Raw genomic sequence first — 20,442 nt, forward strand, 5'->3', positions numbered from 1 at the left:
AGAATACAAATATATTCTTAAGATCATTAATTTTGGAAGCACGATCTTGTGTGCTGAAAGACAAACTCAGCTGATCTGTCACAGTCATGCTTATAATAGCAATGTCGTGTTTTCATTTTGGCATCACGTCCTCCATAGTGAATGGCGGGAGTTGCTGGACTTTCACAGCAACAAAAGGTTGGTGGTATCTCACTTTATGTGACTTAGATCTGAATAAAATTTGAGCTTACCTAGACACTGATGAATGTCTCTTAACTTGATCCTGGCAGAAGTGCAGTGTACAGCTTCTTCCGTACAGACTAAGGCAGAGATAATGCCTTTGCCCAAGGTCACGCTGTAAATCCCTGAGCCTGTCTGCAGTACTCAGTGGATAATGCTTCTGGCGCCGAGTACTCCAGCACAAGGTCAGGAGTCCACCAAGAGGGTTCTTCTTGCCCAAGTTCAAGGACTGACAGGCAATTGGAAACTTGAACTTATTACTTGGACCAGAATATCTTTTTTTCAGAGTAGGTCAGAGTTTCCACATTATGCGGGAGCGAGAGGGCCTGAGACATGGATCTTAAGACTATTGAGTTGCTTGTTGTCTTCAAGACAAGGTCATGTTTCTCTTTCACCATAATTAGTGATTTTGTTCAGTGTAGTAATATTAAAATTAAATAACTTTTTATGAGATCAAATAATAAAACCACAACAGTTTAGCTCAGTATAGCTCATTCCTTTCCATAGTATTTTCCTTGTGTGTCATTATGACTGAGTGGAGTCAGCTGTGTGTACCCTGTGCAATGTCCTATAGCAGAGATTAGTAACTTGGATCTGAGGTCCTTGATTACTCTCTTGTTTTATCATTTCAGAGTGGATGATGATGAAACGTACTGCAGGGCAGTGACAGAGTACGCAAGAGCGTGCTCTCACGCCGGATCCCCAGTGCGAGACTGGAGGGATGACTTTCCTGCCTGTAGTAAGACTTTAATAAAGCATACTATGTGACCTTTGAGATACCCCATCTATTCATTTCAAATAATTCCATCTGGACAACATTTGTCAGTATAGTACTCAGACCTGGTACTGAAGTATTAAATAGATCAGCTAGCTCCACTATTGCTGGTGAACACTTAAGTTCATGACTTGTTTGAGGAATATTTTAATTCAAATTTGATATGACCTAGATCCGTACGAAATTAATGATTCTGCAAATTGCTTGAAACATCATGTGTGCTAATCATATTATAGGATGAAGAACAAAATTCTGTGGAGATCTGATGTTGCCTCTCTTCCCAGATAACCTTTCAGCCTCTACAGGCCCGATAACAGAATTTATGCAGTTAATCCAGCTCCTTCTATTTATGACCACCACCCATCAATTGCATTTCAGTCTCATGCACAAGGCTCTGAACTAGCTGAGATATAAGCACATGTTCGCCTGTCATTGAAATGATAACTTCTTTTGGAGAGGTGATGTAAGAATTTGGTAAAGACATTTAAATACTGCTGAGAGATTCACCACAGTTCATCAGTTAAAACATCTCCAAACAATCCATTGTACCTTATTTGAATAAATACCCATATCAGAAGCACTGAACAACTGTTTATTTGATAGAGAGGGGTTGTCCAGTATGGAAAGAGAAATGGCTCTAATGTTCAACGTGCCATGTATTTTTTTTCTAGCTGAGAAGTGTGAAGACAGCTTTGTACATCGTGACTGTATCAGTTGTTGTCCACCAACCTGCACTTTTGAAAAAGATTGTCTTGGCAGCAATCTACACTGTTTAGATGGCTGTTACTGTCCAGATGGTAAGTGCTGCCAATTTATTGTGAAAAAAATATGTGCAAAGCTATTATCCAGCATCATAATAAAGTTATCTAAATACACTGTGCTTAAAGTTAAAGCCTGAAAATATGAACATTTTAAATTCTGCTCTAGCTGTTATTCTCACTGTGATTCTTCCTTTTATTGTATTCTAAACATTTCTCTAGGATAAAAAGGTGACTCAGAACAAAATATCAGTTAAAACCTGGAGCCATCACTAATGCTTGCTACAAGAAGATATTGAACACATTTAATCCACTTTATTTGAATTATTCCAAAATCTACTGAGAATCTGTTTAAACAGGATATGTCTTGTGCTTTGTGCAAGAAAACAAACTTGCTGTGACCTATAGTCAATACAAAAAAGGGATTGGACTATGAACAGTCCTGTTCTAGAAGGACTAGAGATTATGTGATATCAGAATATTTTAATTTTTGCGTCTGTACAGTTTTACGTGCTTAAAGCAGACATTCTTCATAAAGCAACTATTCAGAGTGGCAGCTACTTTGAGAGAGCTTCACTGTTCATCACTCTGAGCTCTCTGCACTCCCTGGGTAACTCTTTTTGCTGCTCCCCAGTTAAGACTGGTGAGATCACCTTCTGGCAGATTTGAATGTTTGAGTCAGATGGAGCAAGAGCAGTGATCCGGAGTTTGTTAACTTGGTTTTTCTCTCATTTATTAACTTCCCTCCCAATAGGTCTCATTATGGAAAATGGAACTTGTATCTCTGTGTCGAATTGTCCTTGTGTTTATCATGGAACTGCCTTCCCTGTAGGCTCAAAAATTGAACAAGAATGTAGCAACTGGTATGTGAAAGCCTCACGTGTGTGTTTCCTCTCTCCGTGACTGCTGCCCATAGTTAGTGTAACATCATAGTCACATTTAGAAGACTAGTTAGTCTATACGTTTTACAGTGTGGACCCTGTGTACCACTAAAACATGTAGGCTGTTGCATGGAAAGGGTGAATTCAAGACATATTGATTAGCTTTAACCTGCCTTTTTTTTTTTTTTTTTTTTGCTAAAGATCAGAACACTGAATTTCTGTTTTGTGATTTTTCTTTTTAGTATTTGTATTGGTGGCATTTGGAATTGCACTGATCATGATTGCCCAGGTATCTGTGTTTCATTATTCTTTTATTTCCTCAATGAACATAAGGAATATACTTTTCAGAAGGCAACAGAACCAAATATGATCCAAGGGCTTGATTTGCTCATTTAAGAAGGAAGATTAAGGAGATGGGTGTTGAGAGTGGCAGTGGGTCAGCTGGGGTGAAGCTCTTAACTACCTGACCCTATTTATCTTACCTTTTCCCATTTGCTTCCCTAACTCAGCATGTTACATCCACATCTTGTTTTCTGTCTCCTGTTTATGCCCTGTGTTCTTTGGGGCAGGCAGTTTATTTCTATTGCCTATGCAGTACCTAGGCCAGGTACAAGGATCTTGCACTTCTAGGTGCAATTGTAATGCAAATAATAAGAAAAATATCATTCTGATGCTCAGTATGCCGTATTTTCTCCCTTGTAACAGCAATTAATGTTTAGATAATGATAATTACCTTTGAAGATTACATATCTCTGTAGTGAGTTACTCAGAGGCACATGCAGTAGTCAAGTAATGAAACTCCCTCGACAGTTCCGTGTCTTAGACAAGATTACACTATGAAACTTGTGAAAGAGAGAATTTTTTACAAATTAAGGAACTCCCTCTGAATGAGGTAATAAGGCTTAACAGTTACTAAGCAAGTCTTGACAGACGGATCTACAGTGTAAAACAATTGACACTGAGAACCGCTGTCTTGTGTGTGTTGATTATGACTAGTTGCAGCCCGAATGCATCTAGTTCTTGTGCTCTGACACTGCCCCATGGTGTGAATCAAAGTGTAGTAAGTGGGGATACCCTGGAGACTTGCTTCAACAGTGGTCTCCTGATCTGAACTGAAAAACTAAAAATGAGTCCTGAGGACAGGCACCTGCAACCTCGTCATACCAGTGGTAACAAGCAGTGTCATAGTACCTAGAAGGAAGAAGAAAGTAGCTTGTCCTCCTACACACTGTGTCATGCCAAAATCTGATGAAGAAGATGATTCTAGGAAACTTCAGTTGTAATAAAGATAAAACTCTTTTGTATTTTTGAGAACTTGTGACTCAAAGATGTCTCATCTAGTTAGAACCAAAAGATGCTGTGCATCAGTGTGTGCAATTTGAGATGGTATCTCATGGAAATAGTTGTATATAAAGTATTTTGTTTCCAAATGCTATAATAGCTAGATAGATTAAAGTTAGCCTGAATTATATGCTTAGAAATAAGCAGAGTTTCTCATTTATCTCTTTCATCATTTACAGAGTAATAATACATTCTTATGCAAGTGAACCTTTTTTGTTTATCCCTTTTCTCTCAAGCTGAGTGCTCCATCACAGGTAGCTCTCATTTTACAACATTTGATGGACGTCATTTTACCTTTCTTGGGATTTGCCAGTACATTTTGGTAAAAGGTACCGGGAAAAACAAATTCACAATCACTTTACAGAAATCACCTTGTGGTCAGGTAAGTCACATTTTTGTTGAACATTCACAACAAATGTGTCCATCGATATTTCAGGCGATCTTGTTCTAATGTAAACTATCAGGTTATGTTTAAAGAAAAGATCATAAATTGAAACCATTTTACAGTTTTTTTGTAAGCAATTGTATTGCTATGTGTCGTATTGACTGTTGTGAAATCAAGTGCATCTTTAGAGGGATAAAATCTAGAAAGTTACTCATTCGTGAACATTAAATGAGTATATGCGTCTTTGGTTATGGTATGTCACAGGCTTTAGAAAAACTCTTCCTGGCAGGTTTAGTACACTGCTAGGTCGGCAAGAGATTTTTTCTTTTTTTTGGTAGCTTTAGATTTTTGTTTGATACGTTATATCATATTAATTTGTTGGAACAATGCCTTTTAGAAAACTATTGAAGAGGTTAGCCATCACATATTTGTTTAAAAGTATCTGGGCAGTTATCCAACAACTGGCTTTACAAACAGAAGTGCTTATAAAAAGTACTTATCTGTGAGCTGGATTTAATGATGTTAAAACCTAGGCTCTCAAAAGGGGGTTGAGGCCATGACTCACAGCCACCCATGTGCTGAGGGCTGGGATGCCTGAACCCATCAGCAGGGAGTGACGCACTGAAGCTGCCCTACTGCATGACTGTCTCTCCCATCCCTTCAAAATTTATACTATGAGCTGCTGTCTCTGCTCTTTTTTTGTAAGCATAGGTGTTGAGCCTCCTCTTTTTACATTTCAGGTGGCCTCAAGCATGAAATGGTTGGTTAGGTAACCACTGAGAGACAAGGATGCTACTGAAAATGACCCTTAGCACAGCTCTAGGCACCTTGGAAAGTTTCTGGTTGAAAATATAGGGGCCCTGCAAAACGCAAAATGCGTGGTTTAAGCTGGTTGTGTGTCACCTTTTGTCCTGTACTTAGATTCATAAATTCTACCTGGATAGCACTCTAAAATGGTGGGTTTGAGTTAGATTGTAAGTCACCATTTTCTGATAGTCAGATATAAATTATTGTAGTATAATTCTGGAGAAATTCTATTCTTTTGGTCTTCAGTCAGAGATCATGCCAATGTTTCAAGGCAAGAAGCACCTTCATGTGCGCAAGAGTTTCTATCTCCTGTGTTGCTGCATTTGGGCTCTGGCTGCACCAGCTTGATATAGACAGGGTCAATCTCACTCAAACATGGGTTAACTCAACAAAGAGGAGTACCCAGGGTGGCCATGCAAATGTGACCTTTCTGAACCCTGTATCAGTACGTGGGAACATCTGCCTACTTACTGCTTGACAGCCATAATAGCTAAAATGCATTCTCCTTGCTCTTATATGCATATGCAATGATTTATTACATTCTACATACAATTTTGGGTGCTATCTTTAATTTTTTGAGTGACAGTTTACAACTGATTTACCTGATGACAGTTCTGGTATTTTCCTTCTATACAACTGGGTTTTTTTGTTTGTTTTTGCTTTCCATGGTAATATGAGTTTCCTTGCCTTTTTCTGATGGTGAAACTTGTTTCTGCTTAGAACTTTGACCACGCCTGCATTGAGTCCATAACACTAGTTCTTGAAGATGATGTGAGCAAACAAGTAACTCTCACAAGATATGGTCAAGTCCAAACTGGTCCTAGCCAAGTTTTTAACCTTAATGGTAAGAAGTGTACAGAATACAATTTTACCAGGGTTCACATTCTTTCTTTTATATGCTCCAAAGCTTTTCAATAACATCTGTCTGTGAAAAAAAGGAATTTCTTCAAGCATAACTTATGAAATGTACAATCACTTACTCCTTATAACCTCAGTAATTGTTCTAGAAATGTACTTAGCCCGTGAAACAGAATTCTTCATTATACCCCCAATTCTTTACATTCCTGATCTTGCAGTGTACCTAGAAATTCCACTTATTTTTTTCATGTTTAGAGGGGAGGAGGTAAGGAAAAAAAAAAAGGAAGTGAAGAGAGGCTGGAAGTCATCTTGATGCTGATGCTAAGGTCTAGCTTGATTAAAGCTTTTTGGAATAAATGGCCTGGAATATGATGTATATACTCTACAGGATCTACATTGCTTTCAGCTCTGACTTACATTGTGATTTCAGGCAGATTACTTCATCTTTTTGCAAAAGGCAGTAAAATAGATCAGCTTTAAACAGCTGTTATAAAATTAAGCAATAAGGGTGGGAATGTTATTGCTACATTTTTTGTCTTACAGTAATCAGTAGTAAATTCTTACTGGATTTAATCCCATTCTGAAAGAGTAAAGTGGGAGTTCCCTTCTCCTTTTCCAGCCTCCAGCAAAGCAATTTAGGGAGTTCTCTGCTGGTGGTTGCAGCTTTGCAGCTATGTCTTTTCTTCATTGAATTTGTTCAGTCACAGTTCTGCTTTTGACATTAACAGCTTCCTATGGCAATGAGTTTCATAGCTAAGTTATGCTTTCAATTATGTTGACAGTTCTGCTTCATAATTTCACTGATAATTCTGATAATTTCATTTTATGTCTTTTGAATCAGTCCCTATTTCACTTTTTGTCTTTCCATAGCCTAAGACAAATATAATCTATGAAAAATATTTTGGTGTCACATGATAATTGGGTGTAGCTAGTAAGTTTTATCACCTAAGGATATTTTTAAGCTGACATAAACATTTTATCTGCCTCTTCTCAGTTTGTGCACCTAAGCGTGTGTGTGCATGCATAAAGGCTTCTTGTGAAGGTAGATCTGCAGCTGCAAGTAGCCCAACAATGTGTAGCAAATGAATGCTGTGACTGTGAAATTTCAATTTCCTCACATAATGGATTTGCTGGGTAGGAAAGCTGGGAATTTCATAGAGCCTTAGTTCACATACAGTTTAAGGAAGAAACTCTACTGATGTCATATCAATAGTAGTGAGAGGTAACCTTCTATCTGAAGACTGCAATACACTTTACAGACTTCTGTTAATTAATCTTATCCCTGAAGACAAGAAACAAGTTGTTTCTTGTCTTCTCATTGCCAGAGACATGCTGTTGCAACTGTGGTTTCTGGATGACTTGCAGGTACAGAAAAGTGAGAGATTTTTTACTGTTGACAGTTGCAATTAATGATTTGTGTTGCTAATGAAAAAGACATGTAGTCTCCTAAGTTCAGATGGAGAACGGGCAAGGTTATTTGGCTGCAGGTGAGGTTGTGCATAGTTTCTCATTTTATTTCTGAGTTTTCAAAATCTGTTTTGTTTAAAGAGTAAACCAATACAACCTGGAAGTTGGATTTCAGTGACTGTGTTTTTCTTTTTCATTTGCTATGTTCAGGAGCTATTGAAATTCAGAATATATCTTCTTTCTTTGTTCAACTGAAAACCAATTTTGGTTTGAAGATACTGTTTGCTAAAGATGGAGAGAGGATCTATGTTCAAGTTGATGTTGGCTGGAAGAGAAGAACATTAGGACTATGTGGAACATACAATGGGAATTTAAGAGATGATTTTCTGTAAGTTGCATATTGTACATTTAGATTGTGTTTAATAAATGAGAAGTTTTGTTGAATGTAATCGTATGATCATTTCATTAACATGCTCATACTTTATTAAACTAACCAATATAAAATGTTTTAAATAAACTGTTAGTCATTTAAAAAATATGAAACTCGTAAATTTATCTAAGTCATTCTCAGATGTTTAGCTAAGTAATTCTAGAAAACTGCCATATTATTTATAGAAGTTATTGGATGATGATATTTTTGAATGCACTTTTTTCTTCCCTGCTGCTCCTTTATCATCAGAGCAAACAAATGAGCACTGACAAAATGAGTGAATGATAATAATAGGATCATTCTCACCTGATTAATACAGGAACAGTTTAATTAGAAGGGTACACTTTCCTTATTATTTTACTTTATTTCCTCCAAAGTTCCTCAAGCTAAAATGTCGCAAAACTTTTCTAGCAATAATAAATGCTTCTGAAATACCTGGTGAAAACCAGCATAAAAATGCAAACAGCCCCACTCTAGAATACTGTAATAAGCTAATGGGTCAAATTTTTGACATTTCACCGAATGTATGTACTTGAATGAAGGCCAAATTCTCCTCTCGTTAACGCCTCCTCCAGCTGATTTCAGGGCACTTGAATTATGTGTAGGTGAAGGCGGGCTTTAAGTGTAAGAATATTGTTGCGTGAGTAAAATATTGAGGAAAAAGCTGCACATGCCCTTTCTTCTTTTATATCTCATAGATAGGAATTCTTTTTACATGATGAACATTCAATGTGACTGTGCATCTAAGGCTTTTTGATGTACTTGTGTCCTCACCCACGTAGTCCATAAGGTCAGCAGGAAGCTTGCAGTGTTGACCTTTTCCTTTTTAGTTCTCCAGCAGGGATGATAGAAGGGACCCCACAACTCCATGCCAATGCATGGAAGGTTTCCTCAGCTTGCTCTATGCCTATCAATATTCCTGTGGTTGATCCGTGCAACGTTAATCAGCAAAATGGTATGTTTTCTCATGGGAGTCTGGAATTAGCTGTATATTATTATTCGGGGATTTTTTTTGTTTTCTCTCTGAATGAGTTGCACATATATGTATTTCATCTTCAGTTTTAGATGTGCTTTCTTTGTTTCTTGTTTCTTGTTTCTTGTTCCTTCTTCTTTCTTCCTTCTTTCTTCCTTCTTCTTTCTTCCTTCTTTCTTTTTCTTTCTACACCTTTAGCATGTAAAATGAAGTAGATACTTCATAAATACAAGCTAGTTGATCATTAAATGCTGGGTGTGCTGGCCCCAAGTCCTAAATTCTGCTGTCTAATATAGATGCAAAGTGCTAGGCAGAACACCGTCTGCACTCCTGTAAATGATGCCAGTCAAGAAGAATGATGTGATGTGCATTTGTAGATTGACAAAGAAAGTACAGGAGACAATGTCTTGCCAAGACAGTCTTCAGATCAAAAGTCTTGTCTCTGTCTTCTCCATGTTTGCTGCATTAAATGTTTCCTTATCCTCCATCTATGCTCTCTGACACAAACTGATGCAAACAACCTGAGATTTGGGGATTTGTTCAAATTCCTGAGGAAAGATTTAGTCTTGGCTGTTTGACGTGCCCATGTTCTGTGTTGAACTTTGACTGTCTTATCCTTTCCATGTTGCTGTTCTTTTCAATTAATGAAGACAATGGGCAGACAATAGTTGCCAATTCCAACAGAATTTAGCATAATGTTTTTAATGTTTTAGACATAAGGTCTCATTAAGGATGTGGGATTTGGCCATGTTTAGAGCCTGTGGGAGCAAGCCTAGAATAACCATAAACTGAAGAATGTGGGGCATTCTAAGACTTTTTATGCCTTCAGCATTGTTTGCTTTCTAAAGCATTGCATCTCAGCCAAGTTAGCTCTCTCCAAGCTGCTTCATCCCTCACCTTCAGTTCTGTGCTTCCTCAGTGAAGGTGGAATTTGACATAAATGTAAGCTGCTTAGAGAGGGAGGGTGAACTAGATGACCTTCTGAGGTCCCTTCCAGCCAGAATTTTCCTGTGATCCTGTAATCGTAACTGGAAAAAACAGTCCCCAAGTACGTGGTCCTGCCCCATGCTACCACCTATGCTGAGCCAGCACAAACATTTTTCCAGGTCTGTTATGGTCTTAATCTGATGAACCGAAAAAATAAACTATTGTTTGTTTTTTTTGTTTACGTATTTTATCAGGTTACTTTTCAACCAAGTCAAGTTCATTCCTTGAATCTAGTTCACTGAGAGACTCCAGAAATCCTTGTGTCAGCCTGTGTATGTGGGAATGAACAGGGAGGATAAAGAGAGGGACACTCTTTTAGTAGTAAAATTGGCTTAAATATGATCCACATTATGGTGTTTCCAAGATATTCTACCACTTGTGGTGCTAGTACACTTCAGTGGTAGGAGAAGGGTCTGTTGGCACTAGAAGATACATGGCCAAATGGGACTTGCATGCCTACTAGCTCCAGCTGTAATGCTTCCTGAGTCCATATGCCAAGAAGTGTAATGACCATTTCTAGCTGCAAAGCTGAACGAAACATCAAGTAGGAAATAACATGTTCTAAGCTCTGGATGACTCTTCTAACTAATTTTTCTGAAATATATGATTTTGTAATTTAAGTTTCCTGCACTACTAGAAGAAGGCGTAACTGTATCCATACAGGTATTTTTATCTTAAGTGGATTTTATTGTTGAGGGAGTTGCTTACAGTATCAGTGTTAATCTACAGAACTTTGCAGAAAGACATCGTATACATGTTTTTGTTGCACAACTGGCTATGTTTAGTTTTAATACTCTGTGTTATTCATTTGACTAACATATTAAAATGGATCTGGCTAAAACAATGTCACCTTCTCTTAGCTGGGTATGCATCTCACTGTGATATCATCAATCAAGAGGTTTTTGCTCCCTGTCATGCCTACATCAGCCCAACACTATACTACCAGCTATGTCGCTTTGACGCGTGCAAATGTGGAAGCAGCTGTTTGTGTAATGCCTTGGCACATTATGCTCATGTCTGTGGCAAGCACGGGGTCGTCGTTGACTTCAGATCTCATATTTCTTACTGTGGTGAGTAATGTTCGCAGAAGGGGGTATCTTTTAGAAATGTCTAAAATTCCACAACTATTATTCCCTTCACAAAATACTGGAAACTGGAGTTGTGCCATGGGCTGATGCCATACTCAGGGGAGAAGACTAATAACCTTCACGTTAGGTATCTGAATTGGGGACCCTGAGCTGCCTCACAAGGGGTGTCTGTCCCTTTCTCTAGGCTACAGAGAGAATCTAGATGTCTGAGTTTGATGTCCTAAGTCACATGGAGGTTAAAGTAGTCAGGGAGTGGCAGGAGCAGGGCTATTCCCTAAAGGAAGGCATTTCTAAACCATAGAGTAAATGCCTCAGCCTTAACTGGACCATTTTTCCTCTCTTGGAACCCTGAGTCACTAGATAGGCACACTACCACAGACTTAACATAAGAACAGACACCTACTGCTTACAAGACAGACAATTCCAGCCAAGGAATTTTCTAACATAAAACCACCTGAATGTAAACATTTCTAACTTAAGAAATCAGTAAAATAATGTATTTTCCTCATGCATTTTAATTCACCCCAGTGTAGCAAGAGACCATTTTGCTTTGCTGTTTTGCACTCCTATGATATATTGCTTTGTTTTCCATTTTTCACATTTTAAGAGTATGTTGTTCTACTCTCTCCGTCTCTCTCTTCCAGCTGTGATGTGTCACAGTGGTATGCTTTATCATCAGTGTTCTTCTTTTTGTAAACACTCCTGTGCTTCACTTTCTATGACAAATGCCTGTGGTGATGACTGTGCAGAAGGATGTAATTGTCCAGATGGGAAATATTTTGAAGAGTCAGTCAACTCTTGTGTATCGATGTAAGTCATAAGAAAATAGAACATATGCATAAGCACATTTTCCTCTTTCCAGCAAGATTTAAAGTAGTTTTTCTGTTGTTTCTCTCAAGATTTTAACTGCCTAAATAGGGTAGAAAGCAATACATGAAGATTTCATATTCTTTTGTACTAATCAGTAGTGGAGCCTCATCTGCTACTGTGTGTACAGCCACCTACTGCACTTCAGAGAAGATATGTTACACTACTTCAAAGAAGGATGATGAAACTTTTTTTAATTCATGGGAAAGCATTTTCACATGATTTTTTTTTTTTTTTTTTAACACTTAGGAAAAAACGAGAAGGAATCTATGTAGCAGCAATTCATAAAGTCAGGGATAGTATGCAAAACACTTCAATTAAATGGAAGGAAATGGTTGATGAAAAGAAATAGTATTTTTACATTGCGTACCAAGATTTTACAGCTTAATATCATGTAGAGTTACTGAGTTCAGGTACTGAATTAAAAACTGGAATGGGTATTTATATAAATATCAAGATTATACAAAGCTATTGCTGTTCATTGCAACATTTATTTCGGAAAGAATAATGTTTATACTGTAGGGATAAAGGCTATTTCAAACTATTAATCAATGTGAGGTAACTTGGTATTCCCATATTTATGTATGGTTTCTAGGGAATTCTCTTGCTACTTCTGTCTGATCTGGCTCTTATCACAGAGACAGACAATGGATTTTGCTATGATAATTCTTCTGTCCCCTGATTTTGACATTACTAGGAATGGAAAGTAAATGTTGCCATATTATTCCCATAACTGGGAAGAAAAACTCGTCTTTATAAGACTAATGCAAAGAACCAGTAAATAAAGAATACAGAGACTGAGGAAAATGCTGGCTTTGCTGAAGATGGTAGGAGTTTTGCCACTGACTTCAATACAGTCAGAGTGTCATCCTTTAGTTTTTGCCTTTAGAAGTATATCGTAAATATGGATTGAGTTAATGAATTATGAGGCCTGGTTGTCATAATAGTTTGATAAATGAATTGCCCTTAAATCCCACTTCATCTTGCTTTTGTATCTACATGCATAAATATTCTTTTAACAGATCTGCCTGTCATTGTCATTACGAGGGCAAAGCTCTCCAGCCTGGAGAAATCCTCCCTACGCCAACAGGCTCCTGGTAGGTTTGAGTGCCAAGAGTTTTACATTTCATGTCACAGTCTCGATGCTGCTCAAGAGCCTTGAGAATTTTTTCACATAGAATGAAGGTCTACTGTGTCAAATTTTTTATTTATTTATTTATTTATTTATTATTTTTTAGTAAAATGAAGCGTAATTAAACTGAATTACGTATCTGCTTATTGTAACAACATGATACCTGGAAAATTCTGTAAGCCAGGGAGTAAAGAGTATCACAAAACACACACACAGAGGTTGCAGTTCTGTTTGTAGACGTAGCGGCATTATGATAGAAATATGAGGCTGATTTTGGAAGAATAAACAATGTGATTCTATTTTGGAAAGTCTTCCAAATAAAGGCTTCCAGGAAGCTATATTTGTGCCATTTTGTATTGTTAATTCATGGAAGAGTGCTGATTTCACTGAAACAAGGGTGGAAACCTCCCAGCTTTCCTGGTCGAACTTTTTCGTTTTACAAGAAATGCCCTCAACCTGCTGATTTAAAATTATGTTTCTGATTTAAATATCAAGGCTGATTCTTACTGAGGTCTTATATGTTATATATTGTTATAATTGAAGCTTGACAATCACATAGTTCAAGAAGCGGGAGTAGGGGCTTAATTTTTCTGCCATTTCTATGTCTCCACAATGCTTTGGGGTTTTTTTAAGGAAAAAATGAGGACTAGGTTTATTGTCAAATGCATTTTCCTACGATCCTGTATTTTATTGCAAAATGAATCAAGCTGTGTATCCCAACGTCTGTGCAACAGGAGATTTGCATACCGTATCCTTCCATATTCACCAAGGTGAACAAGGTTTTGTGTTCTACTGCCAGCGTCCTGAATCACCTAGCCCTCTCTTCCCACAGAGGCTGACAGATCCAGCTTCTTTTTTATTTCAGTGAAAGTTAGGTAATTAAATAGTACATAAATACCTTTGTGAGTCTGGGTCCTTGTTACAGATCAGTGACTAAAAAACAACAACAAAATGTTGGTCAGAACTCATGCTCTTGGAATTTAATCCTCCTTCTCCTCCTGATTTCTGTTATTTAAATTGGGTTAAGTTGCATTATCTTTTTTAACATGGTGGCAAAAAAAATTTCCCCTTAGATAAAGGTGGGTTTGCTTTTCTTTTCCAGTCAGTGTTTAAACGGAACAGTGAAATGTATTGAAGCCACTACAGAAAATACAGGTAATTTACAGTCTTGTCTCATAGTACAGTTACACAGAGAAAATTTTGACATTGAATAGTCATTTGCTTTTCTCCTCATATGTATTTTCGTTATGAGATACTTAATGTCATTCCATGATTGAAAAAGGAGCTTAGGAGCACAAGTTGTCATGTTTTTTTCTTTTTCCTTTTTCTGTAGCACAAATTGTACTACTAAGTCACTTGGGAAATGAAAAAAAAAAAACCCAACATGTGAGGTGTAGGTCAATTTGTTCTTATGGAAGTATCTTATATTAGGCTTGCTATCCATGTTTACGAAGCCATAAGATCCTGATTTCTAGAAAGAAAATTTTCAATGAATTTATAATGGATTTAGAAGGGATATCAGAACACCAAAAATTATGCCACTTCTAGAGATTCTGTCTACCTAAAGCATAATAACTCCATCTTTAAGAATGGACTGTGTATTAGATCCAGGGTGCATAGATCGAGATGATTAATATTAAGGGTGTTTTTTTGCAGGAAGCATATATTAATTTTATATCTCTGTGATACAAATGTAGTTATAGAGTTGTATTCTTATATGTACTGTAATGTAGGCTAACTGTGCACTAAAATAAATAGATTGTAAACAAAAACAAATAGAAAACCTGTGTAAAAGAGCAGTAGATCTCATTTAACCTGCATTTCGCATTTGAAGTTCACATATGCCCTGAAGGAAAAATCTACTATGACTGTAGATCTCCAGTGCCTGGATTACCAGCAGCGGGTGTGAATTGTGGGATCTCTTGCGCAAACCTTGCCATGAACTTCTCCTGCATCCCCTCACCACCCTGTGCAAGTGGCTGCATTTGCCCCCCTGGGTAAGCTTTGGCAGAACAACCTGCAGCACAGGCCGTATACATATTTTTCACAGTTTAACTCTGCATATTCTTTTGCTTTTTAAATTCCACTGGTATCACACCCCTGATTTTGAAGCTATTGTTCTATACATTTTTGCAGATATAAAGTCACAGCTAAAAGACCAACTCCTTATTTTGTCTCTGAGAGCCCTTTCCTCCTCCTTGCTGGTGTGAGGCTCCGTGCTATAATGCTTTCTCAATTGGAGTCCCACAGTTCATCCTGAGACCATGATTGCACTATGCCATGAGATATCCAGTTTGCTACCAGTCCAACTGGCCGCTGCTTGGGACTCTCTGGACAGGAGATGACACCCACCACTTGCACAGCATAGTTTATTTGAGTATAGAAGCAAACATGACAAAAAATCGTAATGTAAACCATCTGCAAGCCTGATTGCTGCCCAAGTGATTGTCCCACCTGGACTTCTACTCAGGCTTACAGTAGTGATTGATGGGGCAGGGACAGAGACACTCTATATGGACAAGAGTGTGGTGTGGTGTGGGCTGGATCCTTCCCTCTTCACCTTCATTCTCTCTGCCCATCTGAACTGAGCCAACGTTTTTGTTTTCTCAGCTCATGTATTTGGATTCGGTGCCCAGAAGCAGTCTACTGAGCTTTGCAGGGATCAAATCAAAGTACAAAAGCTAAAAGCATTTGTTCTGAAGTTTCTGTCAGGAACAACCACCACTCACTGCATCAATTTCCATTACCTCCCCTGACACTTTCTGTGTGCACTTTCAGTTTTGAAGAGTCAAATACACTGTGCAAATTGCTGCAATTTGACCTCAGGTGGAGTGCTCCCTGGTTTCCCTCAACATTTGATTTTATTTCACTGTATGTGTAGCCAGTGGTGCCCTGACAGTGTATCAGTTGTCCACAGATCAGAGTGTAATGAGATTGCCAGAATTCCCCTTCCAGCAACTTGTGGTGTTCATAGGTGACTAAGCACTGGTGAAGGACAGATTTCAGGTGTAGCTATTCAAGATTTCACTAGTTGTTATTGCCTGGTATTCTGTAGTCCTCTACAACCTCTGCCTCAACTGAGGAGTTAGCTTTCGAGAGTTATGAGTGTTACAGAAATAACTGATTGTTTTTAACACAAAAATGCATGAATCTGTACAAGGCATCATTTAATTTTTTTACTGAAGCATCATTTGCATGAGCTTAAACTGGCAGCATTGTCATGGAAGTTCATTTGAGATTTTGAAATAATTAAAATATAAGTTAAAAATAAGAGCTAAAGCCCTGCTCTCACAGTCAGGCAGTATTATACCGTTTCAAATTGAATATGTTACTTGATTATTTTCTGAATGATAAACTATGAAAGGGGTAGACAGAAGGTAAATCCCAAGGTTCTGTCAAATAATGGAGCAAAACACGTAAAGTATTTCATAAAATAAGAGAATAAGCACTTATTTTGCTATTAGAAATGTAAATATGTAACATTTAGATGAGTTAGTACCATCACTGGTGTTAAGCTGTATTTCTGGAACCATTATGCCTTTTGGGCTGATGGTTCCAAAAAATGAGCATGGCTTTCAGTAACGAAGACGCCAGCAGGGTTATCTTAAAAATTGGATTCAGAAGTCCTCTTTTTATACAAGAAAATGTTAAACATATACCTCATGATATTAAATCTATATGGACAAGTCACAAAAGCCTTATTTTTTATAGATCCATTTTAAGTACTGAAAGGCTGTAATAAGGTCTTCCCAGAGCCTTCTCTTCTCCAGGCTGAACAATCCCAGCTCTCTCAGCCTGTCTCTGTAGGAGACGTGCTCCAGCCCTCTGATCATTTTTGTGGCTGCAACAGGAGGATGAGGGAGCAGCAGAGAGGGAAGGGCAGCCCAGCTGCACAGCCTCTGCAGCATGTAGAATGAGCAGATACTCTGCAGTTTGCGTGCAGGAGTATCTATGCTACTTGTGTTCTTTCAACATATCCCTTTTGAGGTAAAAGGACAGCCACAGCTGTGAGTTTTGCAAAGTCTCCAGCTGGGCACAGTGGAGATCATCTGATTCGGGCAGCTCTTAATACTCAAACAATTGTCCTTTGACTGCATGCAAGACCAGTTGTCCTTGGAGGGGTTTAGACAATACAATGCATGTTCAATTATGTTGATCTACTTGTGAATTTACACCTTCATCTTAATAATTCCTGTATTTTGAAGGATGGCTGAGCATAGAGGGAGATGTTATATTCCTGACAGTTGTCCGTGCACCTGGAAGGACAGGGAATTTCTGTCAGGAGAAGTGATAGCTACACCGTGTTACACCTGGTGAGTGACCTGAATTTTGCATACTTCCAAATCATCTGGATCTAGCCACAAAGGGAAATTGATATGAAAATGTATTGAGTACATTGAAAATCAGAAATGTATATGCTTTCTGAAAAGGCAGTTACAAGATACATCTTTTATTAGGCTGACTAATAGACTTGAAACAGTAGGCAGACTTTTGGGTGAGTGCTTCTGGTCTGGAAAGGAAGCAGAAGATATCCAAGTTAAAAAACAGTCAAGAAAACATTCTTGATTCCACACATATCAGTTAACCTCTGAAAGAAATGTTATTTGGCATTTTGAGAATACAATATCATGAAAGACAACCAAAGAGAAAAAAAGACAAATTAAATGTATGGCAGTGGTAAACAGTCTTTGAGAACTGGACTGTTTGCAGTGTGAGTTGCTATTCAGCATGAGTATAGGAAGAAGATGGGCAATAAAAAAAAGAGAAGAAAAGGAAATAAAAAAGCATTAGAATGGAAAACAAGCTAGCACCCAGCATCTTTTTTTAAGGAGGCTTACCTGACTGCTGTTAATGTAAAAGTTTTTTGTCCATTATAATTTGCTAGTCAAAATATTTATGATCACTTAAGTATATATTTAATAATTTTTAAAAATGTTTGGCATGGCAGTTTTTAATCAGTTACAAACATCAGTGTCAGATCAACAGAACTTACACACTTACACAAGCAAAACTGGAAGCTGTCAGTACTACCTTCATACGAATTCATGTAAATCACTGAATGCAGCTGAACAGGAAAGGTAATCCCTTGAAATATGAGCAATTTTTTCTTAAACTTATTTTGTACTTGTATGATGTCTTGAAATCTTACAGGTAGCAACCAGAGGTCTTTTACATTGAACATGTGAAGTTTACATCTCTGAAAATTTATCAATATTTCTTGAGAAAAAAAATAATATTGATGTTTTATGAATGAGCGTGTTGTGGCACAGTGTCTTAACTATACTGGAGCCAGTGGTTGAAATATTTGCAAAAGCCATGAAAATTTTAAAATTTTGCATTCTGTTTTTATGCATTTGTATTGTACATATGTGCTGATGGCAAAATGTTCAGCACTTTTCTGCTATGGCATCACCAATAATTCTAGAAGCAACCTCCAGAATAGCTCTGTGTTTCAAGATCTGAGACTATTCTCCCTTTCATGAACTTCTGTGTGACTTGAAATAAAGGATGCAAGTAATCTTTTTGTCAAAAATAAAAAGAAAATGACCCTGCTATGAGAAGATACCAATTGCTGTTTTTCCTTGCAGTGTTTGTCGGAGAGGGATATTCAATTGCACTAGTTACCCCTGTCCTGCTGTATGTACTATTTATGGAGATCGGCATTATTATACCTTTGACGGATTGGAGTATGATTATGTCAGTGACTGCCAAGCTTACCTGCTAAAGGTAGGATTATTCATACATTTCCATGTGTCCAAGTGAAACTTTCAGTGAGAGGGCAAATGCTTTGAACATCAGGAGGTGAACTGTAGAAATAAATATTAAGAAAACAGGTGCAGAACAGATGTGTCTGAAAGGAAGAATATGCAAAGGACATTTTGTGCTCAGACATTTGAAAATGTAGATGAATGTGTCCTTATGTGTCTATGTGATCTAGACGAAAATAGAAAACAATGTTTTCTGTTCTACCCGAACCATGCTTTCATCATGAACAAAGAATAACACTAGAGAAAGTCTTCTTGAATGAGGTATAAAGCATAGATTTATTCAACAAGTATCTATAAACACTGCTTGGTAGAGGGATCTCTAAGGCTGCTTGGAATCTCTCCTGAAAGTTATCTGCATCTGCATCTACATGGAGTGTGTGTGTATAACAACATCAAACACAAGGATTTCATAATTCAACTATGAAATCCTTCATTGAGATTATCTGGCAGCTATGTGCTGATGTTCCTCATAGCACACATTTACAGTACATTGCTAGCCTTTTTTGTTTAAAAATACCATTACTGACATTTAGAAATATACTCTATTACTAACAACACTATTGTTTATTATCATTGTTGCTATTATTAAGGCTAAGAGTCTGTCTTCTGAGTTACAGTAATGTGTTTAGAAGAATATTCACTTACTGTCAACCTTAACTGTCTAAGAAAAGGCATGGTTTATCAACAGGGACTACTGCAAATAGTTCATTTCATATATGTTTTAGTAGAGTATTCACAGCTGTGAAATAAAATAGATTGGTTCCATATTTTCTTCCTTTGGTTAAAAAAACCCAAAACAAAACAGAGATGTTTGATAAAGATAATAAGAATACCTCATAACAAACTCTTGGAATGAATCATTTTGTCTCATAAAAGAGCTCTTACTCTTAGAGGTATATGAACCTTTGCACAAATCTTCCTCATTTAAGATGCAAAAAATAGGGTTACTTTATCTGTAAAATTGTCTTGCCTGTATGATGTGGTAGAAAAGTGGGTTGCCGTTTCTTATTCCTAGCCAACTGACCAGAGAGGTGTGTAAGATGAATGTATGCTGCTTTTTCAAACTTTAGTTTTATACTAGAATATTTTGCTTTTATAATAAAATCTCACCTGCCACTCTACTGTATAAGAAAGTACATGTCTGGAAATAAAACATGGGGAGCGTTTGGAGTCCAAGAATAAAGTTGGCAGCCACATAATTAAGGCATGTGGCACACTGCCAACAGACTTTTCTTCAGAAAACGTGATAACACAAATGATGAAAATGCTGCCTACATAGACCTGCTTTTCAGACTTTTCAAACTGTTTTGTTTTGTTTTGTTTTCCCCAAACTTAGCTAATGTGAGAAAGTATGATCTAATTTGTTCATAATTTTTCTTTTTTACTTTAGTATATGGAAAACTTTCAGGATTTATATTGAGAGACTGTTTATTGCAAATTAGGCGCTGCATAATTATGTCTGGAACACATGATGTATTTGTGGGCTCATTTTTGACTGTGAAATGTTTGGAGAAGTTTAAGGGGAAAAAAATACAAAAAAGAAAGAAAGGATGGGATCATATGGCAGATGCCCAAGAGCTTTGAGGGAACTAAAACACAGAACTGATGAACTATGTGATGTGCAATCCTGGAATCAGAGGAATGGAAGATGGTAGTATAATCAAATATTTTAAAAGGACTCCAAGGCAGAATTTGGCAAGAACAGACCTATATGTCTGATTTCCATATGAAGAAAATTAATATAAATTCTAATAAAGAGAGATGAC

The 20,442-nt window shown here is 37.4% G+C and overlaps 1 protein-coding gene across 1 annotated transcript in view; it reads left to right on the forward strand.

Annotated features, from left to right (window-relative positions):
- The window catches only part of OTOGL (otogelin like), an 87,854-nt gene that overhangs the window by 13,954 nt on the left and 53,458 nt on the right, over positions 1 to 20,442 (forward strand). Inside the window, exons 8-22 of the mRNA XM_071803950.1 lie at positions 852 to 958; positions 1,666 to 1,791; positions 2,507 to 2,615; positions 2,876 to 2,922; positions 4,211 to 4,356; positions 5,887 to 6,010; positions 7,642 to 7,819; positions 8,692 to 8,816; positions 10,682 to 10,891; positions 11,554 to 11,719; positions 12,799 to 12,873; positions 14,011 to 14,063; positions 14,743 to 14,905; positions 17,114 to 17,221; positions 18,497 to 18,635. Of these exons, the coding sequence (XP_071660051.1) occupies positions 852 to 958; positions 1,666 to 1,791; positions 2,507 to 2,615; positions 2,876 to 2,922; positions 4,211 to 4,356; positions 5,887 to 6,010; positions 7,642 to 7,819; positions 8,692 to 8,816; positions 10,682 to 10,891; positions 11,554 to 11,719; positions 12,799 to 12,873; positions 14,011 to 14,063; positions 14,743 to 14,905; positions 17,114 to 17,221; positions 18,497 to 18,635 (1,876 nt within the window). The remainder of the gene's footprint in view (positions 1 to 851; positions 959 to 1,665; positions 1,792 to 2,506; positions 2,616 to 2,875; positions 2,923 to 4,210; positions 4,357 to 5,886; positions 6,011 to 7,641; positions 7,820 to 8,691; positions 8,817 to 10,681; positions 10,892 to 11,553; positions 11,720 to 12,798; positions 12,874 to 14,010; positions 14,064 to 14,742; positions 14,906 to 17,113; positions 17,222 to 18,496; positions 18,636 to 20,442) is intronic.

The sequence above is a fragment of the Patagioenas fasciata genome, chromosome 1, assembly GCF_037038585.1.
Source record: "Patagioenas fasciata isolate bPatFas1 chromosome 1, bPatFas1.hap1, whole genome shotgun sequence".
NCBI classification, from domain to species: domain Eukaryota; kingdom Metazoa; phylum Chordata; class Aves; order Columbiformes; family Columbidae; genus Patagioenas; species Patagioenas fasciata.